Source organism: Oryx dammah, unplaced genomic scaffold, assembly GCF_014754425.2.
Source record: "Oryx dammah isolate SB20612 unplaced genomic scaffold, SCBI_Odam_1.1 HiC_scaffold_24, whole genome shotgun sequence".
NCBI lineage: Eukaryota > Metazoa > Chordata > Mammalia > Artiodactyla > Bovidae > Oryx > Oryx dammah.
In genome coordinates this window covers 71,421,394-71,443,701 of record NW_024070208.1, presented here as the reverse complement: position 1 = coordinate 71,443,701, position 22,308 = coordinate 71,421,394, and the positions used below count along the sequence as shown (strand labels likewise).

Below are 22,308 nucleotides of genomic sequence, written 5' to 3'. Positions count from 1 at the left end.
TATTAGCTTAACATGAGATTCCCTCTAGAAGTGTCAAAGCATTGTTCAACATTACCCCAGTTCTTAACTGTTTCCCTCTTCTTATCCAGGTCATTTTAGCTTATGGTGAAATAACAACTGGTGGTTAATATCAACCACCAGTAATCGATTGACTTGAGTCAGGGCAAGATTCCCGGGTAGCTGCTCTCAGAAGGCAAGAATATTTGACCCTCTCCCACCACTGCACATGGCCACAGGCAGCCCATTTCCTAATCAAGCTCCTGTAAGTACGGTGTGAAAATCAGCACTGACCTGTGACTCTGGAAGGAAACTAAGAGCATCCCTCTTGTACTTTCATATCACAGATGAGAAAAACCTGAGGCTCAGAAAAAGTTCTAGGAGCTTGCTTAAACAGAACCTTAACTCAGCCTTAAGAGTCATGCTCAGGCCTTCTGATTCCACGCTTGGTAGTGTCTCCACTACATCCAGAGTCTGACAGGGGCAGACACAGAAATGAACTTTGGGGACTGTCACCAGCTCCCGAAGTCGCCCCCACGGGTCCCCACCAGCATGCACTCCACCATCCACTTCTGCCTCTAGACGGGCAGAGGAATAGAGCTAACAGCCACCAATCACTGACACAGCCACTTCAGGAGAAGAGAAACATGAGGGCAACCACTACCTGGATCGGAGAGGACTTCTTTAGCAGCTGCTATGTCAATGAACTTTTTCTCAGCTTTTTTCTTTTCTTCTTCATTCTGGAAGTTGTCTGGGTGCCACTGCAGTGCTAATTTTCGGTATGCTTTAATAATTTCTTGCTTTTTGGCATTTCTGAAGGGTGGTAAAATTCATAATTATTTAAGAAGTGTCCAACACACTGCCACAAAGAACTAAAAGACAGCTCAGAAGATTCCACTGGTTTTCTGAACAGTGCCTACATACCCAACTGAGCGTCTGACGCACAGCCCTGCCTGACAACTACAGCTGCCAGGCTTCCCTGAATGCTTGTTCCCTAATGCTAGACTCTCACCAGAAATAAAGTATTCCTTCTCTTTACAACTTTCCCTTTTAAAAACTTCTTTGATGCATTTTGAAATTTTCTGAATTTCCAAACTACCATGATTCAGTTCTTGGCATTAAGAAAAACAGACTCTTTGAAGCACACTGTCTAATTTGCTTCTAGGTTTGCTTACTTAAAAAGAACAAAGTTTCAGACTTTTGATTGAAAGATAGGTGGTTCCCTTGTTCAGGGAAGGTGGGTCTAATATAAATGCACACACTGAGTAAATTACATTCTCCCTGTGCCTCAAAGTTGATTCTGAAAGTGCCATTTTTATCTTTAGGCCTAGAGAAGTTTTGTTTTCCTCAACCCCTCTCCCGTCTGTTCCCCACCCAACAAAAGCTCACTCCTGCCTCTTTACCTTTCTTAAGAAATCTAGGCCCAGGATCTATTCATGCTTGTCTTTGTCACCAACTACTAATTCTCTATCATTACATGACTAGTCTCTATCAAACAAATTTATCTGTACTATATAAAAACAACTTTGTGATGTTAAAGGTTGTTAGAGTTTAATTTATAGCTTACATTACATAAGAAAATGAATCATGGAATAAAAAGCAACAGTTAGCTTTAAAATAGTTGATTAAAAATAATGCAAATTTTAAGTTAGTAATTCACCTTTTTACTCCCAAGATTTTATAATAATCTCGTCTCTGTGACTGTTTCAGTAGCCTCTGTGCTTTCTCCAGACCTTCTCGAATCTGCTGATCATTCTCATTGTGTTCCTGAGCAGTTTCATAATCCTGAATAGCTGTCAAAATATGTTGAAGATAATGCTCTTAGAAGGAATTGTAACTTGTGACATTTACCCTGCAAATGTGATACCAAGTCACCATCCCAACCCCTTCCTTCGCCATCACTAAGAGCCTAAGAAGTGGTATCACCTTCATCATTTGGTTCAAAACTACACGAGGCATCCTTTTAAGGCTGCATTAGGTAGCTTACACTCCCATTCAGTAAACACCACTCTGCTTATTTACCTGGCCACCCTCCCACATTATCTTCCCCACAGCTGTGTGTTGTCTTAACACCAGCCCTTACACAAAGCAATGGAGTGACTGTTACAGGAAAATAAGACGCAGCAAAGACAATCTGCACGCTCTACTGCAGGGCTATGGTTCAGAAGACTGAGAGGCTTAGAAGAGACCAGAAGAACCATCAGGAAGCAGAATGACCAGTCCACCCACGGGTTTCAACACAAACTATTACAAAGCTGATGTTTTTTGAAGTGCCAATCAGAACAAATACATATACAGTCCTGGTATAAGAAGGCTGATGCCAATTCACACTACATCTTATTTCAGATTATTTTAAATATGTAGACGATACAAGGCATCTGAGTATCTAAGGTCACGCAGAGCAGACTTATCCTTAGAAGGCCCTGAGAGCGAGGGTGGCCCCTGGCTGGTGACTGACAAGTTGGATTTGGGCAGTGTTCCCAACATTCTCTGATAGGAATGGCTGGCCATAGCTAAACAATGTGGACTGGGCTAACCATCTTACCTTCTGGGCATCTGGCATTTTGGTATGGGCTGGCCAGCCCCCAGTAAAGGCCCTGGGTCTCTAAGGAGCTTCCCTGGTAGACACACTTCACACATGCTGAGGAATTTGGCTTGTCCTGCACAATTTCAGACCTCGAATCTCCCACCTGGTTTCCTCTGGATTTCACCCCATGCGCCTTTTCTCTTTGCTGATGTTGTTTGTATCCTTGTGCTGGAATAAATCTCAGCCCTGAGTACAACTATGTGCTGAGTCCCATGTGTCCTTCTGATCCAAATCTGGGGGTGGTTTGGGGAGACACCAACACAAGTTTTTCTCACTCTCCTCCCTGGACAGACAACTCAAATGGATCTTTGAGCTCAAATTCTATTTTTTTATGGAAATGCATTTCACTATGGGAAAGACATCTCTCTGGATAGCATGCCTGAGCATTCAGCTTGGCAACAGCTAATCCTGGAAGGGGTTTAAAAAGGCCCCTGGGGCAGGTTAAAATGAGCAAGACATTCAAGCAAGATGGACAAATTTAGTCTGCACTACATAGAAAAATAACCAATACTACCTTCCACTCATGGAGTAAGAGGGAAGGCACTTCAAGCTTTCATCCTCATTCCTGCCTCAAAGCATTGTTAAATATTAATATGAAACATTAATATTACTGATAGCCAACTAACAGTGACATCACAAAATACCTTTCCAATTTAGTGCATAGACACAAAGCCATTATAAAGAGCAGTGAGGTTTAACCTGCAATACCCATAGCACTTGATAACACAGCCTAGTAAGGAAATGTACTTGGAATTTAACAGAAGAGGAAAATGTTTCAGTATGCTCAACTTTTTACTTATGCAAACTACATTTAAAACATGTTTTCATTCTTAAATATTCAGAGTAGCTTTCTCAAAACAGTCTTCTGTCTCCTATATTTTATTAACAGTTAAGATAGATACATTTTTCACAGTACAGGAAAAATAGGTTGTTTCCTCAAATTCACATGATTACAGGTAGGTAACTAAGTAGAAACTTAATATGGATGATGTCAACATCCCATGGTCATAAACTAGATAACTCATTTTTAATTATATTTCTTAGAACAGTATGTTATATATTAGCCAATTAATTTTCTAACCTCTGAACCTAAAAACTCATCCTTCTCAATTTCTTTTTTCCCACATGCCCCTCACCCAGTTCTTAAGGAGCAGTGCAAACCAGATCAAAAAGGCAGACAGTAAGCACAGGAATTTCCTGCCCTCTGCCCTCCAAAAATAAAAAATAATATAAACACGGCAGTCCTGAAACTACAGCAGAGCAGAAATGGAAACAAATTGCTGGAAGAGAGAAGGCAACTAGGATCGGATTAATGAGTAAGCCTAACAGAACTGCAATCCAAATACACACTGAAAGAGGCCCTAGAAGATTTTGGAAGCTGTTCGCTTTGGCCAGGGATTCTGAATTTAGCAAGCAGGAGGAGTCTATGGCAATCATCAGGTTACTTCATGAGGTGGGTTAAGTAATGGCTGGGCAGCCTCTCTGCCTGTATATGGAGCAGCTGGCTGAGGCATTAACCCCAACCGAGGTCCAAGAATCAGTCTCTGCAGAGTGCCAGACAGCATGTGGAAGGCCCCTGCCGTGGCTGCTCGGCCCCCCGAACACCAAAGGCCTCCACAATAGACCTGGAATAAACACCAGAAATGCAGTTCCACACCAGTGGGCTCCATCGATAAATGTGTCAATTCCTGCTTATTCTGGCAACTGGGCAAGATGACGAGCACAACAGGGAGTCTGTCTGTAAACAGGTCCTACCCACTTTGAGCCAGTGTGAACTCCCCAACACAGAGAAGCATTCAAAAGACAGATGTGCACAATACACACAGCTGCAAATGGCTCCCTTCTCACACTCCATAAACCCAGTATTAAGTCCCAAATCAGCTTCCCTTCAAAATATATCCAGGATTTCACTATTTCTCACCATTTCCACACTTGCCACTGTGATGCAGTCCCGCATTAATACACCTGAGAGCTCTAACAGCTTCTTCATAAGGTGTTCACAAGGTTCCCAGCTGCCCCTTACTGCCCTAGAGTCTATTCTCAAAACAGGGACCTCAGGGGTCTTTTTAAAGAGCGTATCCGACCTCCAGTATAATATGCCCCAAGGAGCACCTCCCAGATATCATATAAAACAAGGTAGATGGTAGGGGGAAGGGAAATGAGGGGAACAGGAGGGCACACCATTTTCAGCACAACAGTGCAAGGAGCCTGTTCAAGGGCTGCTAAAATCAGCTAGTATCAGCTATGAATCTAGGGTAAGAGGAGGAAGCAAACAGAAAGCCCTAAGGGAAAGAGCCCAGAAAATGCCAGCAAAATTCACTTCCTGTGAGTATGGTCTCTCCCAGAAGTGAGCAACAACCTGCATCCTTTACCAAGAAAACTGCAATACTCCCTTCTGGAACTGATAGAAGGACAGGGAGAGGGTATCATCAGGAGAGTTTAACAGTCATAAATGTGCAGGCTGCTAACAGCAGTGTAGCAAACTGCATAAAGGAAAAAAAGGACAATATTAAAGGGGAAGATAGGAAAGTTTGCAATTTCCACACCATGTAATTAAAGTTCCCTCTCAGCAACTGATGGGAAAACTAACAGAAACATTACACCCAGAAATTGCAGAATACACATTTTCAAGTGCACGTAGAATATTCAGCAAGATAGATCCTACACTGGGCTATAAAACAAGTCTACATAAATTCAAAAGGAGATACACCTAAATAATTTAAAAGGAAAGAATTCATGAGTATGTTCTCTAAGCACAACAGAATTAAAATAGAAATATATAATAAGGTTGTATATTGTCATCCTGCTTATTTAACTTTTATGCAGAATACATCATGCAAAATGCCGGGCTGGATGAAGGAGAAGCTGGAATCAAGACTGTCAGAAGAAACAGCAATAACCTCAGATATGCAGATGACACCTTTATGGCAGAAAGCGAAGAGGAACTAAAGAGCCTCTTGATGAAAGTGAAAGAGGAGAGTGAAACAGCTGGCTTAAAACTCAACATTAAGAAAACTAAGATCATGGCATCTGGTCCCATCACTTCATGGCAAATAGATGGGGAAACAATGGAAACAGTGATAGACTTTATTTTCTTGGGCTACAAAAATCACTGAAGATGGTGACTGCAGCCATGAAATTAAAAGACGCTTGTTCCTTGGAAGAAAAGTTATGACCAACCTAGACAGCATATTAAAAAGCAGAGACATTACTTTGCTGACAAAAGGTCCGTCTAGTCAAAGCTATGGTTTTTCCAGTAGTCATGTATGGATATAAGAGTTGGACTATAAAGAAAGCTGAGTGCTGAAGAATTGATGCCTTTGAACTGTGGTGTTGGAGAAGACTCTTGAGAGTCCCTTGGACAGCAAGGAGATCCAACCAGTCCATCCTAAAGGAAATAAGTACTGAGTATTCACTGGAAGGACTGATACTGAAGCTGAAGCTCCAATACTTGGGCTACCTAATGCGCAGAACTGATTCACTGGAAAGACCCTGATGCTGGGAAAGATTGGAGGCAGGAGGAGAAGGGGATGACACAGGATGACATGGTTGGATAGCATCAATGGGACATGAATTTGAGCAAGCTTCGGGAGTTGGTGATGGGCAGGGACGCCTGGCATTTTGCAGGCTTGGGGTCAGAAACAGTCAAGCACGACTGAGCGACTCAACTGACTGATAGGTGCTTAGGAAACTGAAATATTTTAAAATTAGACAAAATATCTAAATAATACATGCATCAAAGAAGTAGTTAGAAGGAAAGTTAGAATACATTTCAAATCAAATGACAAAATAAAAAAATGTGAGAAGTGCAGTTTTAAATACTTATATTTAAAAAGAAAAGAGGCCTAAAATAAATGACAGTTTAAACTTAAGAAGCAGGAAGAGCAAAAAAATAAGTCCAAAGGAATTCAAAGGAAAGAAAGAAATCAAATATAGAGAAAAGTCATAGAAAACATTAACCAATCCATAAGCTGGTTCCTTCAGAAGACTAACAAATTTGACCGAACTACACTGATCAAGAGGGGGAAAAAACAAATTGTCACTATTAGAAATGAAGAACAAATTATCACTTCAGACCTTACAGACATTAAAAGAATAGTAAGAAAGCATTAAAAACATCATATAGCCTAAAGGAGCAATGTAGGTGAAATGGATGAATTCACTGATGCACACAACTTACGAACACTAAAATGAGAAAACAGAAAATACGAGAGACCCCATACTGATAAAAGAAACTGAATTCATCATCAAAAATGTTTGTACTAAGAAAACTCTGGAACCTAAAATGGTTTCACTGGTGAATTCTCCTAAACTTAAAGAAGAAACACCAACTTTATACAACTCTAAGAAAATGAAGGTATGATCTTTTAACACAGAATACTTTCGTGGAACAGGGCAGACTTAGCGTCACTGGGTAGAGTTCAAGAGTAGGCAAGAAAGCATAGGAGTCTGGCTACAGGACATCATAGGATGTCAAACATAAAATATGTCTTTTCCACAATTTGGCCAGGCTGGCCCTTCATCCAGAAAAAGTGTTACCTGGCTCCTGTTCTCAGAATTATAGATATTATTAGTAACACTAAAGTAATAGCCATGTCAGATGGAGTTAGTACAGCAATCACAGGGCACACCTAGGCAGTTGTAAACAATCTGCCTGCCAAGAAGACTCAAGAGATGCAGTTTCAATCCCTGGGAGGAAGATCCCCTGAAGAAGGAAATGGCAACCCACTCTAGTATTCTTGCCTAGGCAATCCCATGGACAGAGGAGCCTGGTGGGCTACAGTTCATAGGGTCACAAAGAGTAGGCCATAGCTGAGCAACTAAACAACCACAGGTCAGAGCTAGAAGCAAGCTATCCCATTAAGTACCATTTATATAGCAAAGTCAATGCAAGTTACCAACAACTATTCTAAAAATAAGTACAGTGGAAACCATCACTAGAAGCACTGCATTAAGCATCACTTTCTGAGCACCATCTTCTTTCCCTGTCTTGTAATTCAGGAGAGTTTCAAAGAGGGTTAAGTGAAATGGAGTTTTTTACTCTTTGCTCAAGTCTGCTGACTCCTCAACTACCCTCTCATGTTCTTTCTCTGTCACAACAGTCCTATGCAATATGTACTGTTTGCATTCTTATTGTATATATAAGGAAAGTAAAATATTACAGCTAAGTTACTTGATGGAAATCACATTGCAAAAATAAATGGTTTACTCCAAAGGTATAAAACTGGCCAACAAGCATATGAAAAGGTACTCAAACTAATCATTAGGAAAATGTAAGTTAAAACCACTAGTTATCACTTCACATCCACTAGGTAAAACCAGCAAACAGAATATAGAAAGCCTTCATATAAGGAAAAAGACTTCAGAGATAGATCTATTAAATTATTATCAAACATCTTTTTCTTCAGGAATCAAGCTGTCAAATTTCTCTAAAAAATAAGTGGGTTTAACATTCAAGATACAAAGGCATGTTTCAACTTATATGTAGCAGCCTACAAAATTGAACCTTTTATTTTTCTTAACAGCTAAGCTTAAAAGCTTGTGCAGCTTCATTAATTTCACATTTAGAGCTAAGGGTTTACATACAGGGAAGAAAATCACACACTGATGAAGCATTCCAGTAACTAACTGGAATGCAAACTCCTAGAATACAGCCTTCTGGGAGCCCAAGAGTGAAAAGAGCAAGCAGGCTAAAGGCATCTGTGTAAATCACTTGCCTTACTGACACATTCTTACAAATCTGAAAATTTGTCATTTTGCTCACATACATTTCAAGCCTCAATCAGACCTCAAGGACTATACCATAAAAATGTTCCACAGTGTAACTAGAGTTGTCATCACTCCCAGGAAACCACTTAGAAGATTCTTTTTAAATTGAAGAAAGCAGGAAGAAAGTAAAAGATCAATCTGCCTTAAAAATGAGTACCACAAATCTTTCTTAATTATAAGTTTAGTTATCTCTTTCTTAGTACAGTTTTGTCATTGCTGTAATGCATTCTTGGGCTTCCCTGGTGGCTCGGACTGGTCAAGCGTCTGTCTCCAGTGCGGGAGACCTGGGTTCGATCCCTGGGTTGGGAAGATCGCCTGGAGAAAGAAATGGCAACCCACTCCAATACTCTTGTCTGGAAAATTCCATAGACTGAGGAGCCTGGTAGGCTACAGTCCATGGGATCACAAAGAGTCGGACATGACTGAGCACCTTCACTTTTTGCATTCTTACTATACTTAAAATAACTGCACATTTCATTAAATAAATATGCAGCAATTATTCAGGGGAAAAACCAGAGTATCACAAATCAAGTTTCCCCAGAAACATACCCTTACTGTTTTCAATCTTAAATGCTTTACTTGTTTTGAAACCAAAACTTGTCATTAAGGGCTATAAGGCTCACTTCTTTTAAAATCATCTCATTTAGATGTTCTTAGTATAATGTCACAAAACAATATATATGAAAGGATTCTGTACGACTACTGTATTGACCTTGGTTATCCTCCAAAAATAGAGCACTGCTTTTATTCAAGGTGCTTACAACATCTAGCAGGAAACTCTCTCTGCTACTTGAACAAAGCTGGATAAGCAGCTGTCCTGACATTTACTAACAGCTTGCAATGCGGGAGACCGAGGTTCAACCCCTGAATTGGGAAGATCTCCTGGAGAAGGGAATGGCAACCCACTCCAGTATTCTTACCTGGAGAATTCCATGGACAGAGGAGCCTGGCGGCTACAGTCCATGGAGGCACAAAGACTCGGACACAACTGAGCAACTGAGTGACTAACACTTTCACACTTTCTAGGGATCATAGAAGGTCATTTTATATTTAGGCATATATGTCACATATATGTCTGATGTATGTCTAACATATATATGCATAGAATACATATACAGGCATAAAATACACACTCATATTTATGCATAGATAAAACGCTGAAAGATATAAATCCAAAATGAGCAGTGATTACCTCTGCATGATATGAAATCTGTAATTTGAGTTTTCTAGTTTGTTATTCATCTTTTCTAACTTGTCTACAATAAAGCAAGTTGAAATTTTTATTTTTATATTCCACTGTACTGGATTCAACAGCAGAACTCTTTTCTTACATGGTATACCTCTCATGTTCCACCAAGAAAGTATGATTTACTAAGAAAATGATTTTTAGGTTCTCTGCCATTTTGCTAAAATCACCAACATCTCCAGATAAACTTGTTCTAAACAAAGGGATGTTAAACGGACTAACGCACATATATCAACTTTGAGGTATTGCATATCAAATTCCTTAAAGATTTACCTTCATCATACATTTCTTCTATTAAATAGGCCTCTGCTCGGTCTTTCAGAGCATTCACATTATCAGGTTCTACCTGTAAAACTTCTGAACATACTCGAATAGCTTCAACAGGCTTCTCATCCTAAAGGTAAACGTGAGAAAAGAACTTATGGTTGTTATTCCATATGTCAAGTTTTACAATTCTGGAAATGATTCATCAATTTACCTTAGAAAAGCAGTGGCAAATCCTTTCTTTTGAACGAATTGTGTATTCATGAACACCTGGCTCTGTTTTCATGACAGATTCATATTTGCTGATTGCATCTGTGTACCTATTAAATGAGCAAATCATGATGAGTAAACTGAATTCTATTTCCAGAGCTAAAGAAAAGGACCCTCTACTCATCACTATATGTTGCTTCATCAACTGACCTGAATGAGCACATGCCCTCAAAGACTCCTTCTACCTGATAATCTACAGTAGTAATGAAGGTTCTCTCTGCAAGTAAGAAACACTTGACCACAGAAAAAGTATATGGATAAATTAAAGAACCCTTTTTGAGTACTAACTGATCAAATCAAATGACAGGTTCTTTGTAGAAAGCGGTTCCTGATTTTGAAGCTGAGGAAAACACTTTGTTAAAGTCTGACTGCCACAAAGCACCTTGCAGAAAACTGAGATCAGGTTTTACACACTTGGTTACTACACATTTTATAAAATCACAGAACCCATTACGTGTTATTTTATATAATAAATATCAATATTCATAACTGAGTACAAGGTAATTTCTTGCAGAAGAAACCCCCAACTTTACTAACTTTCTAAGAACAATAAAAGCTACTTCAGAATTTTTTTAAACTGGTGAAAAATACTAGTCATGTTGTGCATTGTTACTTTCCTCAGTAACAACAAACTGTAAGATATATCTACAAGCTGCTGTGGCAGATTATTCTAAAAGTGCTACAATCTTCACATTTAAATGCTGTTTTATTAAAATACAGGTTTAAAGATAACACTTCAAGCAAAAGCTAGCCATCAATGTCAAAATCCTAGTTGGGATGCTGTTTTGTAGATTTCTAAGATGGTGGGAAACTATACCGAGTGTGTGAGGCCTCAGTTTCTCTCTTAAAACCACACGTGAAACTAATATTAGAAATTAAAAGTTCAATTACAAATAGTATCTAACTTTACATAAATGATATCATAATAAACTATTTTTGCATCAGAAAGAAAGTTCAATTAGAAAATAATGTGCTTCACTTAAAAAACAAAAAGCCTCTGGGAAGGCGGAGCAGAGCCGCTTTCCCCACCCCTCCAGCTGGACGCCTGTGCCAACACCTTGCAAGTGCACTGTTTAGTATGAGAAGACTCAGATGAGAAAATTATGGCCTCAACCCCCACCAAGATCAGCAGCTCAACTGGAGAGCCAAGACCTCTGGTGAGCCTCTAATGAGGTGTGTCCACATCCCAACCAAGGTGGTGCTGGAGAACATCAAGTTGGGAGCCAGAACTTTCACCCCTGATCAGAACTGAGTCCCCCAAACTCTCACCTACATCAAGCAGTAGCAGGAGAATCCCACAGCTTGAGTAGCAACAAAGGCCAACTGGGAAACGTCTACATTCATCTTCCAGTTAACCAGGTGGTGCCCACCCTCTAGCCCCTCATGCTCACTTTGCAGAAACAATGTCAGAAAAAGCCACCCAAAACAGAAGAATCAAAACCCAGAATCTTATAAAATGAAAATATCCAGATTTCAATTAAAAACTAATCATCATACCAAGAAACAGGATCTCCAAACAACACCAAGAGGACAGAGATGTTAGAATTATGACAAAGATTTTAAAGTAGCCACACACACAAAAAAAGCAATTAACAAGCAGGCTTAAAGCAAATGGAAAAATATAACGCCTCAGAAAAGAAATGGAAAGTCTCAGCAAAGAAATAGAAGATATAAAAATTCCAGACAGAATTTTTAGAACTGAAAAGTATAAAAACCGAAATAAAGAGCTCACTGCATGTGCTCAACAGCAGAATGCAGAGGACTGAGAAAGGGTCAGTGAATTCAAACAACAGAAATTACTAAATTTGAACAACAGAGAAAATGAAAAACAAAAATGAATAGAGCTGCAGGGACTGTGGGGCTGAAACTAAAAAAAAAAAAATCTAATATTTGTGAAAGTGAGAAGTAGATTTAAGGGACTAGATCTGATAGAGAGCGCCTGGTGAACAAATGTACGGAGGTTCATGACTTTGTACACGAAACAGGAATCAAGACCATCCCCAAAAAAAAGAAATGCAAAAAGCAAAATGGCTGTCCAAGGAGGCCTTACAAATAGCTGTGAAAAGAAGGGAAGTGAAAAGCAAAGGAGAAAAGGAAAGATATACCCATTTGAATGCAGAGTTCCAAAGAATAGCAAGGAGAGATAAGAAAGCCTTCCTCAGCAATCAATGCAAAGAAATGGAGGAAAACAGAACAGGAAAGACTAGAGATCTCTTCAAGAAAAGCAGAAACACCAAGGGAACATTTCATGCAAAGATGGGCTCAATAAAGGACAGAAATGGTAGGGACCTAATAGAAGAAGAAGATATTAACAAGAGGTGGCAAGAATACACAGAAAAACTGTACAAAAAAGATCTTCATGACCCAGATAATCATGATGCTGTGATCACTCACCTGGAGCCAGACATCCTGGAATGTGAAGTCAAGTGGGCACTACGAACAAAGCTAGTGGAGGTGAGGGAATTCCAGTTGAGTATTTCAAATCCTGAAAGATGATGCTGTGAAAGTGCTGCACTCAATGTGCCAGCAAATTTGGAAAACTCAGCAGTGGCCACAGGACTGGAAAAGGTCAGTTTTCATTCCAGTCCCAAAGAAAGGCAATGCCAAAGAATGCTCAAACTACCGCACAATTGCACTCATCTCACATGCTAGTAAAGTGATGCTTAAAATTCTGCAAGCCAGGCTTCAGCAATACGTGAACCATGAACTTCCAGATGTTCAAGCTGGTTTTAGAAAAGGCAGAGGAACCAGAGATCAAATTGCCAACATCTGCTGGATCATGGAAAAAGCAAGAGAGTTCCAGAAAAACATCTCTTTCTGCTTTATTAACTATGCCAAAGCCTTTGACTGTATGGATCACAATAAACTGTGGAAAATTCTGAAAGAGATGGGAATACTAGACCACCTGACCTGCCTCTTGAGAAACCTATATGCAGGTCAGAAACAACAGTTAGAACTGGACATGGAACAACAGACTGGTTCCAAATAGGAAAAGGAGTTCGTCAAGGCTGGATACTGTCACCCTGCTTATTTAATTTATATGCAGAGTACATCATGAGAAACGCTGGGCTGGAGGAAGCACAAGGTGGAATCAAGATTGCTGGGAGAAATATGAATAACCTCAGATATGCAGATGACACCACCCTTATGGCAGAAAGTGAAGAAGAACTGAAGAGCCTCTTGATGAAAGTGAAAGAGGAGAGTGAAAAAGTTGGCTTAAAGCTCAACATTCAGCAAATGAAGATCATGGCATCTGGTCCCATCACTTCATGTAAGATAGATGGGGAAACAGTGGAAACAAGTGGCTGACTTTATTTTTCTGGGCTCCAAAATCACTGCAGATGGTGATTGCAGCCATGAAATTAAAAGACACTTATTCCTTGGAAGGAAAATTATGACCAACCTAGACAGCATATTATAAAGCAGAGACATTACTTTGCCAACTAAGGTCCGTCTAGTCAAGGCTATGGTTTTTCCAGTGGTCATGTATGGATATGAGAGTTGGACTATAAAGAAAGCTGAGCGCCAAAGAATTGACCCTTTTGAACTGTGGTATTGGAGAAGACTCGAGAGTCCCTTGGACTGCAAGGAGATCCAACCAGTCAATCCTAAGGGAGATCAGTCCTATGTGTTCATTGGTAGGACTGATGTTGAAGCTGAAACTCCAATACTTTAGCTACCTGATGTGAAGAGCTGACTCACGTGAAAAGGCTCTGATGCTGGCAAAGATTGAGGGCAGGAGAAGACGGGGACGACAGAGGATGAGATGGCTGGATGGCATCACCAACTCGATGGACATGGGTTTGAGTGAACTCCGGGAGTTGGTGATGGACAGGGAGGCCTGGTGTGCAGCGGTTCATGGGGTCGCAAAGAGTCGGACACAACTGAGCGACTGAACTGAACTAAATATTTATGTCAGTCCGAGCCGTAGACAGAAAACAGAGAGACGGCTGGGCTTAAAAAGGATTCCCAGAGATAATGGCTGGAAACTTTCCAAGTTTGATAAGAGACATAAACATACGTATCCAAGAAGCTAAGCATACTCCAAACTGTACAAATACAAAGAAATCCATGCCAGTCCAAGGAAAATGACACCTTATCTTTAGGAGGAAAAAAAACAATTAGAAGGACGATGGATTTCTCATCAGGACCCACAGAAGCCAGAAAGAAATTACACAGTATTTTTCAGATGTTGTAAAAGAACTATTAACCCTGAATCTTACACCGAGAGAAAATGTCTGCATACTTTGCATACATCGCCATCACTCTAGATATATTACTATAGTACCTGTTAATACTCAGTTTATATGCCCGTCTCCCACACTCAACGATAAGCTTAAGACCAAAAACTAGAGTCATGTTCATTTCTAACCTCCCTCCCTGCCCAGTATGTGGTCAGTCCCTGACATAGGAGAAATTCAATAAATAGTTGGCAAAATATAAATAAATCTGCTGAAAAGAATACTATGCAGTTACCATCTTCTGTATTCTGTCCTACTCAAAAAGTGTAAGAGTGTGATAGTTTTGTTAAACCCCAATGCCATCTAAGATCCTCCACCCTCCAGGAGTGAAAAAGTAAGTAGTTCAGTTCTTCTGCCCATGACCAGACCTCAGAGGGAAAGTGGAGCCCCCTGCAAAGCACAGTCTTACCTGCCATCTTTGATGAGCTCTTCAGCTGACTCAATCAGCTTATTAAGTTTCTTTACTTGTTTATAGTGTGCAAAACACCTTTTATGATCCTGGTCAAGTTTAAGACATTCACGAACTTCACTGTTCACATATTTAAAGAAGGAAAATAATACTCCACGTCAAAATAATTAATAAATGGTTTTTCATACTAAATACAGAAATCACAACAAAAGGTGGTTTTTTTGTCTATAACACTGACTTAATAATTTATCATACACTTTTACATATGGCATTGTATTAGGCACACACATAAATTAATCAAGTTCAAAAGGACTCAAGCAGAGATAATATATTAAACACTCTATTCTGCTTCTGCAAATGTAATAGCTCTCCTATTTACCTTACTGAGTGTACTTCATGAAAATGACTATGTAAAAGCAGAATAACTTAGAAATAACACAAAATTACAGATATGTAAAAAAGCCCTAACCCTAATTTTATTAAAGTTAAAATTAAAAAGAAAGTGGGAGTATTCTGTTACTGCAAACAGTAAAAAGATGTTGAGATGTGTATGTTACTAGAACTAACCTGAGAGACAGTTCATGGTCTCCTAGTTCATAGTACAGCGTGCTGATTTTATAAAATGCCTCAGTATTATCATTTTTCAATTTTGATGAAGCTTTTAAGTCACTTATCGCTTTCCTAGGTTCCCCTTCTTTTATAAAACATTCAGCTCGAAGTTCTCGAAGTTCTGCATCCCAAACACAAACCTTGAGAAACAAAAGAACTAGACTTAAACAGACAGTAAATTACGTGCATTCATACCTGCCTCGCACATATCTTATCCACATATTTATCAACATAGAACATCCTCAACTAATGTGATGACTTCTATATTGTAAGCAATGTTAAAAAGTCTGATACAATTTAAATGTGACAAAAATAATGAGACATGATAAAGTAATTTCCAAAGACTTCTCTTTTTTTTGTGGCCGGAAGGAGGGGGGTCTGCACTGGTCTTCGTTGCTGCGTGCAGGCTTCCTCTAGTTGCAGTGAGCAGAGGCTCCTCTCTAGTAGTGCTGAGAGGGCTTCTCGGTGCAATGGCTTCTCTTGCTGTGGAGCACAGGCTTTAGGGTGCGCAGGGTTCAGCTGCTGCAGCTCATGGACTCCAGAGCTCAGACCCAGTGTTGGTGGCACAACTGCTTAGTTGCCCCAGGGCATGTGGAATCTTCCCAGACTAGGGATTGAACCTGTGTCCCCTGCACTGGTGAGTGGATTCTTAACCACTGGACCACCAGGGAAGTCCCCAAACATATCTTAAATATATTCCAGTGGGGCAAGGAGTGTGTGTGTGTGTGTATATATACATACACTAACAAGGCCCTTTTCCAAACCCCTTTCAATTATATAATTCTAAAACACTGTCAATAAGAAAACAGGGCATTTATTATTACAAAGTGGTTTCCAGTGAAGCATTTTTTATTTTGAAGAGGATATGCTCTAATTGGATTTTTATACTTAATCAATAATTCTAATTTCTAGTCTCAAAAAATATAATCTAGGTTCTAAGTTCAAAAAATATTTTTATTCTACTAGTAACTAAATTAAATGAACTCTTATAAAATGTTACCTCCTTGAAATTAAATCCTCATATCACAAAAATAAAAGAGAGAGAAAAAAATGTGACAAGGCTGAAGTATCTCCATTTCCATTTTATCAAAAAGTTGACAATGTTTAGTAAACCACCATTATTCTTCCAAATATACATCCAAAAGCTCACCACCAATAAGAACCATGTAAGTGTCTTTACATATTTCGTAGAGCTGTTTTAAAGTCACGTCAACTTTTCATGTGAAGATATCAAAATCGACACTACACATAAATTAAACACCATGGACAATGAGCCAGGTCAAGATGGATAATTACTAGAAGGTAAAAATCATAACTTTATGTTTTCTTAATAAAGCATTAACAAAATAATCTAGTAAACTGTGAATTCCACTGGAATTTACACTGGAAATTTCACTTCACAGGATTCCCTCTATAAAACTATCAGAAAGTGGCCATTCTATACACATAACGAGTTTATCACCAAGATAAAATGAGACTGTACAAAGCATTGTGAAAATGACAAATATGACTTATGATTGCTTCCATTTGAATATGCTATTAGACTTCCTTCTGATACCCTCACACCCTCTGTCATTAAGTCCTTGCTGAGGCAGATGTAGATTTCTGTATCTAGAACCCTCTGAATCCTATCAACTCTTCAACTGCCTTCTTCCCTAAAAACTTCTTACTCTAAACACTCATCTTTCCTCCCAAACATCATTTCTCCTTTTTCAGCAACCAACTCTTATATTTTATCCCATTATCTAACCTCTAGAGTTTTCTTGCCCCACCACACAAAAATGCAATAGCAAACAAACTTAGCAAAGTAAGCAATGTATAAAAATATGCAAGCCCCACTCAATCACGCCTTCAGTATTTTTACTGCAAATTTCAGTCCCAACCTCCGTTCTGTATAAACGTCATCTTTCAATTAAGAGTGGAAAACCCGAGTTGATCTGATTTTATGCTACCTAGGATTTTTGTGGTATATAACATGTCAAAGCATATAAACATACCTCATAGGAAAATGCAGTAACTGTCGGGCTTGTTGGCTGCAAGAGCAAAAAAACTTACCTCTAAAATCTTATCAAGGAAGGTTATAGCAGCAGTAAAATCTGAGCTTTCAAAGGCATCCAGTGCTTGTGAGCGCAAACGCTGCATTTCATCAGATTTGACAAGCTGGGACTGGGCTTCCTTTTCTTCATTTTCACTTGGATTTGACTTGAGCTGTAACAAGAAGAAGTTAAACTAGACAGGGCTTTTTTTTTTGAGATGAACAATCATACACAGTGATCTGACTTTTCTGAACATTCACGTTTACTGGGGGATCAGTAGGAAAACACGGGCACAACCGGCTTCCCCCCACGACTAGCCCCGGGTGCTGATCACTGTGCGGAGCCGCAGCCAAGGCATCTTTACTCCCACCCACGCGATGCACGAGAGCGGGCAGTGAAGCTGGAGTCAGAAGACGGGGCAGCACAACTTTCCAGGACGCAAATGGACTTAGGACTGTGAAAAGGGAGAGAATGAGGGGATGCACCGCTCTCACTCTCTGACATACGGCTCTGCAGAAACACTTGAGCTTCATGTGTTTTGCTTTCTAGTTATGTTTCTTAAGGATTTACTTTTTAAGTATAAAATAATTGCACCACAATACTGAAATGCATAGGGAAACCGAAGGGAAGGGCACTTTTCTAGAGGTGTAAGAAAAGATCTGATGCCAGAGGGGTTGAGGCACAATAAGGAAGATTTTACAGAGAAAAATAACAGAGTAACAGCTTATTAAAAGGCCTACGAAGTGGTTTTAAGAGTTTTGTATACTGCCTCTTTTTTTTTTTAAGGCAACTTCACCAAGGTATATTTTATATGCCATAAAATTCACTCACTTTGAATGTGCAGTTTTATGATTTTTAACAAACTTATGAAGCATGCAACCATTACCACAGTTTTAGACCGTTTCTGCCACCTCAGTAAGATCCCCGTGTCTGCTTACAGCTCATTCCCGCCCCCAGCTGGGCCTCTAGCACAGTCACTCTTAATAGTTTCTTCCTCCAGATGGAAAAGTCTTAAGCCTAATGGCTCAGGAGGAAAAAAAAAAAAAAAAGTGCCTACATTAAGAAACTACTAATTTTTCTGAAAATTTTTTTGAGATTACAGTTATATTTAACTCCTGAAATCTAATGTTTCTACTAAGATGGAAATTGTAGTTAATGGGCTTTCTCCCATTTTGGGTGAGGTGCAAACGCCAGTAGGTTATTTCTAGGAATGTCTCTCCTTCAATTCTCCAATCACACCATTTCCCCTTTTAGTGGACTCATGTTTAAAACACACCTCCGCTAGCTAACTGGTAGGACAGAATACTGTAGAAACTTCGAGAATATTAATTCTTGGTAAAGGGTCTGCATTTCTCCATTTTGTTTCTGAGAGGATACTTCAGATATTTTTTTCTGTCGTTTTAATCTTCAGTTTTTGAAGGAATGTCTAGGACTCCAAATATTCATAACTATCTACAAACTGGTAACCTCAGCTCACTCTGGGGTGGGTTTTCCCTGCGTGACTAAATTGTCCAAGTTGAAGGAAGCCGCTCTGCTCTGGGCCGTGGCCTGCTTGTCTTTGTTTTACCATCCTCAGGGTAGTTGAATCCTTCCAATGAACCTCACTGGAAGGGGTATTAAACGGGTGTGCACTGTCACTGTGCTTTGGGTAAAGGTAGATGCTTATAGATATCTGCCTCTTCTGGATGGAATTTGCATCTCCTCTCCCAAACTGTAAACTCTGTCCTCCTCCGCACAATCGTCCCTGGAGGCAGGTGAGGGAGGGGAAGGGGGAGGGTGGAGGACTCAGTCTCACTCCGTGGTCAGACAGTGGGGATGGGAAAAGAGGAGAGGGCTCAGGGCGTCGGGGCTGCATCAGGGCCTCATCGGGGCAGGGAGGCGAGTTGGGGCGGGAGCCGAGGAGGGGCGGGGAGGATTCTTCCAAAGAGGTTAAAGAAAGAAGTTTCAGGAACAAACTAAAGATTTAAACTTATAATTCAGGAGAGTTTCAAAGAGGGTAAAGTGAAATGAAGCTTTTCACTCTTTTCCCAAGGGTGTTGACTCTTCTCAACTACCCTCTCATGTTCGAGGATAGTCACACGGGGAAACTGAACCCTGCTGATATTTCCCTCCCTCCTTTTGTCATGTTTCTTGATATCCCTTCTCGTCTTTGGTGTTTTACATTTCAGCCAAACCTTTACCTATTTTACAATACTTTATTTCTTATTTACCAGGGTCACTATCTTACGGAGAAAAAAATAGTAATGAACACAGATGCAAAACTCCTCAACAAAATACTAGCAGACTGACTCCCAACTACACATTAAAAGGATCATACACCATGATTAAGTGGGATTTATTCAAGAAATACAAGGACTTTTCAACATCTGCAAATCAATGTGATATACTACACTGAAATTAAAGAATAAAAGCCATATGATCATCTCAATAGATGCAAAAAAAGGCTTTTGATAATACTCAACATTTATTAATAATTACAAAAAACAACCTCTTCATAAAGTAGGCATAGAGGGAATATAACTCAGCATAATAAAGGCCATATCTGACAAATCCACAGCTAACATCACACACAACAGTGAAAAGCTGAAAGCATTTTCTGTAAGATTTGGGGCAAGACAAGGATGCCCACTCTCACCACTTTTATTCAACACAGTTTTGGAAGTCCTAGCCACAGCAATTAGAGAAGAAAAAGAAATAAAAGGAATCCAAATTGGAAAATAAGATACTACATACAGAAAATCCTAAAGAGGCCACCAGAAAACTATTGGTGCTAATTAATGAATTTGGTAAAGCTGCAGGATACAAAATCAATGCACAGAATCTAAGAAATGAATATTCATTTATCTGTGTGTATTTAATTCTACACACTTCTCTGTATCCATTAACACAGTCAAGATACTGGTAGACTGTATCAACGTCAATATCCTGGTTACAATATCATACAATAGTTTCCTAAGATATTAGCATTGGGGAAAACTGGTTACTGAGTAAAGGGTACACAGGATCTCTCTGTACAAATGATTACAACTGCACGGGAATCTATAATTCTCTCAATAAAGATTTCAATTAAAAAGGAAAGATCATTCAATACAGGCAGACATTCTCATGGAAGAACCCTGTGACAAGGGCAGTTTTAAGAACACATTAGCAGAAGTGTGACTGTCAGAGAACAATTACAAGTGTGAAGTTTCATGAAAGTCCCTTTCTCATTCCTGAGAGGTTTTAATATTGATGACAGAAAAGACATTAACTCAAGATACATCCACACTTTGCCAAAAGGATACATCCAATGCCCAGTAAGGACTAATCTGTGCTAAAGCTTTATTCTAAATTGTGTTATTTCTAAAAGGCTACTCTAGTCTTTGTAACTGGAAAAAGAACTCTAAGTTTAGGCACTTATTAAAAAGAAGGAAACTAATTATTATGCTTTATCACTCATCCATTTAACAAATCTTTACACAACACTTGCTGTGTGTCTAGAGGACTGGGCCAGGTAAAGTTTCTCCAGCACTACTGACTCCCTGCCACCTGTCCTTCAAGCTCCTTTCTAACAAGTTCCCAAACAGCAGGGAATATTAGATAAACATAAAATGACACTGAATTTTTTTGTTTGTTTATTTTAAGCAGAAAAGCATACAAACATGGCTGAAGAGCAGTCCTCGAGGATCAAGCGTCCAGCCAGTAGGGGGCAGTGCTGAGCCTCCACGTTTAGCCCCAGGTTCCTCAGAAGACTGGACACACCGTCTCCTGCCCCGGTGCCCACTGAGGCCTGGGCACTTGCTTCCTCCCTCCCTGTCACATCTCTCTCTTCAGGTCAGGAGATGCCTTCTTTTATGGCACTTGATCTTTGAAGCTCACGGTCTGAGAAACCTCCCATTTGCTAAAGACTGTGACCCGGAGCATCTGTCCCACTGGCATGTTGACTACCTTGCGGGCCTGGAGCCTCCTCTGAAGGCACAGGGGCTTCTGGACAGAGAGCTGCTGATCAGCTAACGTGTTTCAGTGAAAGATGGGGGCAAAATGGCAATTTGTCAGGTGTCCTCCAGGCAGATTTCATCGGTGTGCGATGCTGAACAGTGTACCACAGGGTTTTGGATTTGAGGAATCAATAAAGCACAAAAGACAAACGATGGCAAAATGCTGAAAATGACATTGAATTTTACTAAGACCATGAGTGTCAGCTTCTGATTCAATACAATTAATATCTAATGTGTTCTGGATTTGTCTGCATAAGACTGAATATTGTGACAAAGGTTATGCAAAAAGAAGTTTAACTTTTATTTTCATAATGGTTATCATCACAGTAACTAAGCATTTTGATAAACTATAAAAATACAAATAACGAACCATGAAAGGCATACACACACACACACACACACACATGTGTGTGTATATATCTCTTTTCTAGAACACTCCAGAATCAAATCCATGTGGAACAAAACAAGTGGGTCTTAAACCCCATGAAGGTATAATGCCATCAGCTAGCTGTCTCTTCAAATCCTTTTTCAGGGTATAATCCCTTCAATTCCATGTAATCTGTAACATCTCCCTCAACAAATCCAAAATGACTTACACTTTGTAAAGTAGCTATGTGGCTGATTACAAAATTTCCTGTTGTAAATCTGTTTCACTATCCCTTTCAAATCAGATAAAGGGTTTCCTGGGTCACTCAGACAACTTTCAGAATAGCTCAGCTGACATGTCTAGATCTCATGGAGGACGAAGCAGAACATGAGCTGTATAAACCGAGTGAGGATTACTTATCTGTTCCGTACACTTTATCTTCCATCCGTTAAAGTGATTCTTTGATGTCAGTCACTAAATATAAATTCAGGAACTATGATTCTTACATAAACAAACCAAACAATTTTCCCTTTCAG

The 22,308-nt window shown here is 39.6% G+C and overlaps 1 protein-coding gene across 1 annotated transcript in view; it reads right to left on the bottom strand.

Moving 5' to 3' along the window:
* The window catches only part of DNAJC3 (DnaJ heat shock protein family (Hsp40) member C3), a 59,404-nt gene that overhangs the window by 4,730 nt on the left and 32,366 nt on the right, over positions 1-22,308 (bottom strand). The window contains exons 5-11 of the mRNA XM_040267357.1: positions 17,448-17,600; positions 15,351-15,532; positions 14,784-14,903; positions 10,078-10,183; positions 9,873-9,993; positions 1,658-1,790; positions 662-810 (exon numbers count right to left, since the gene is read on the bottom strand). Coding sequence (XP_040123291.1) covers positions 662-810; positions 1,658-1,790; positions 9,873-9,993; positions 10,078-10,183; positions 14,784-14,903; positions 15,351-15,532; positions 17,448-17,600 — 964 coding nt within the window. The remainder of the gene's footprint in view (positions 1-661; positions 811-1,657; positions 1,791-9,872; positions 9,994-10,077; positions 10,184-14,783; positions 14,904-15,350; positions 15,533-17,447; positions 17,601-22,308) is intronic.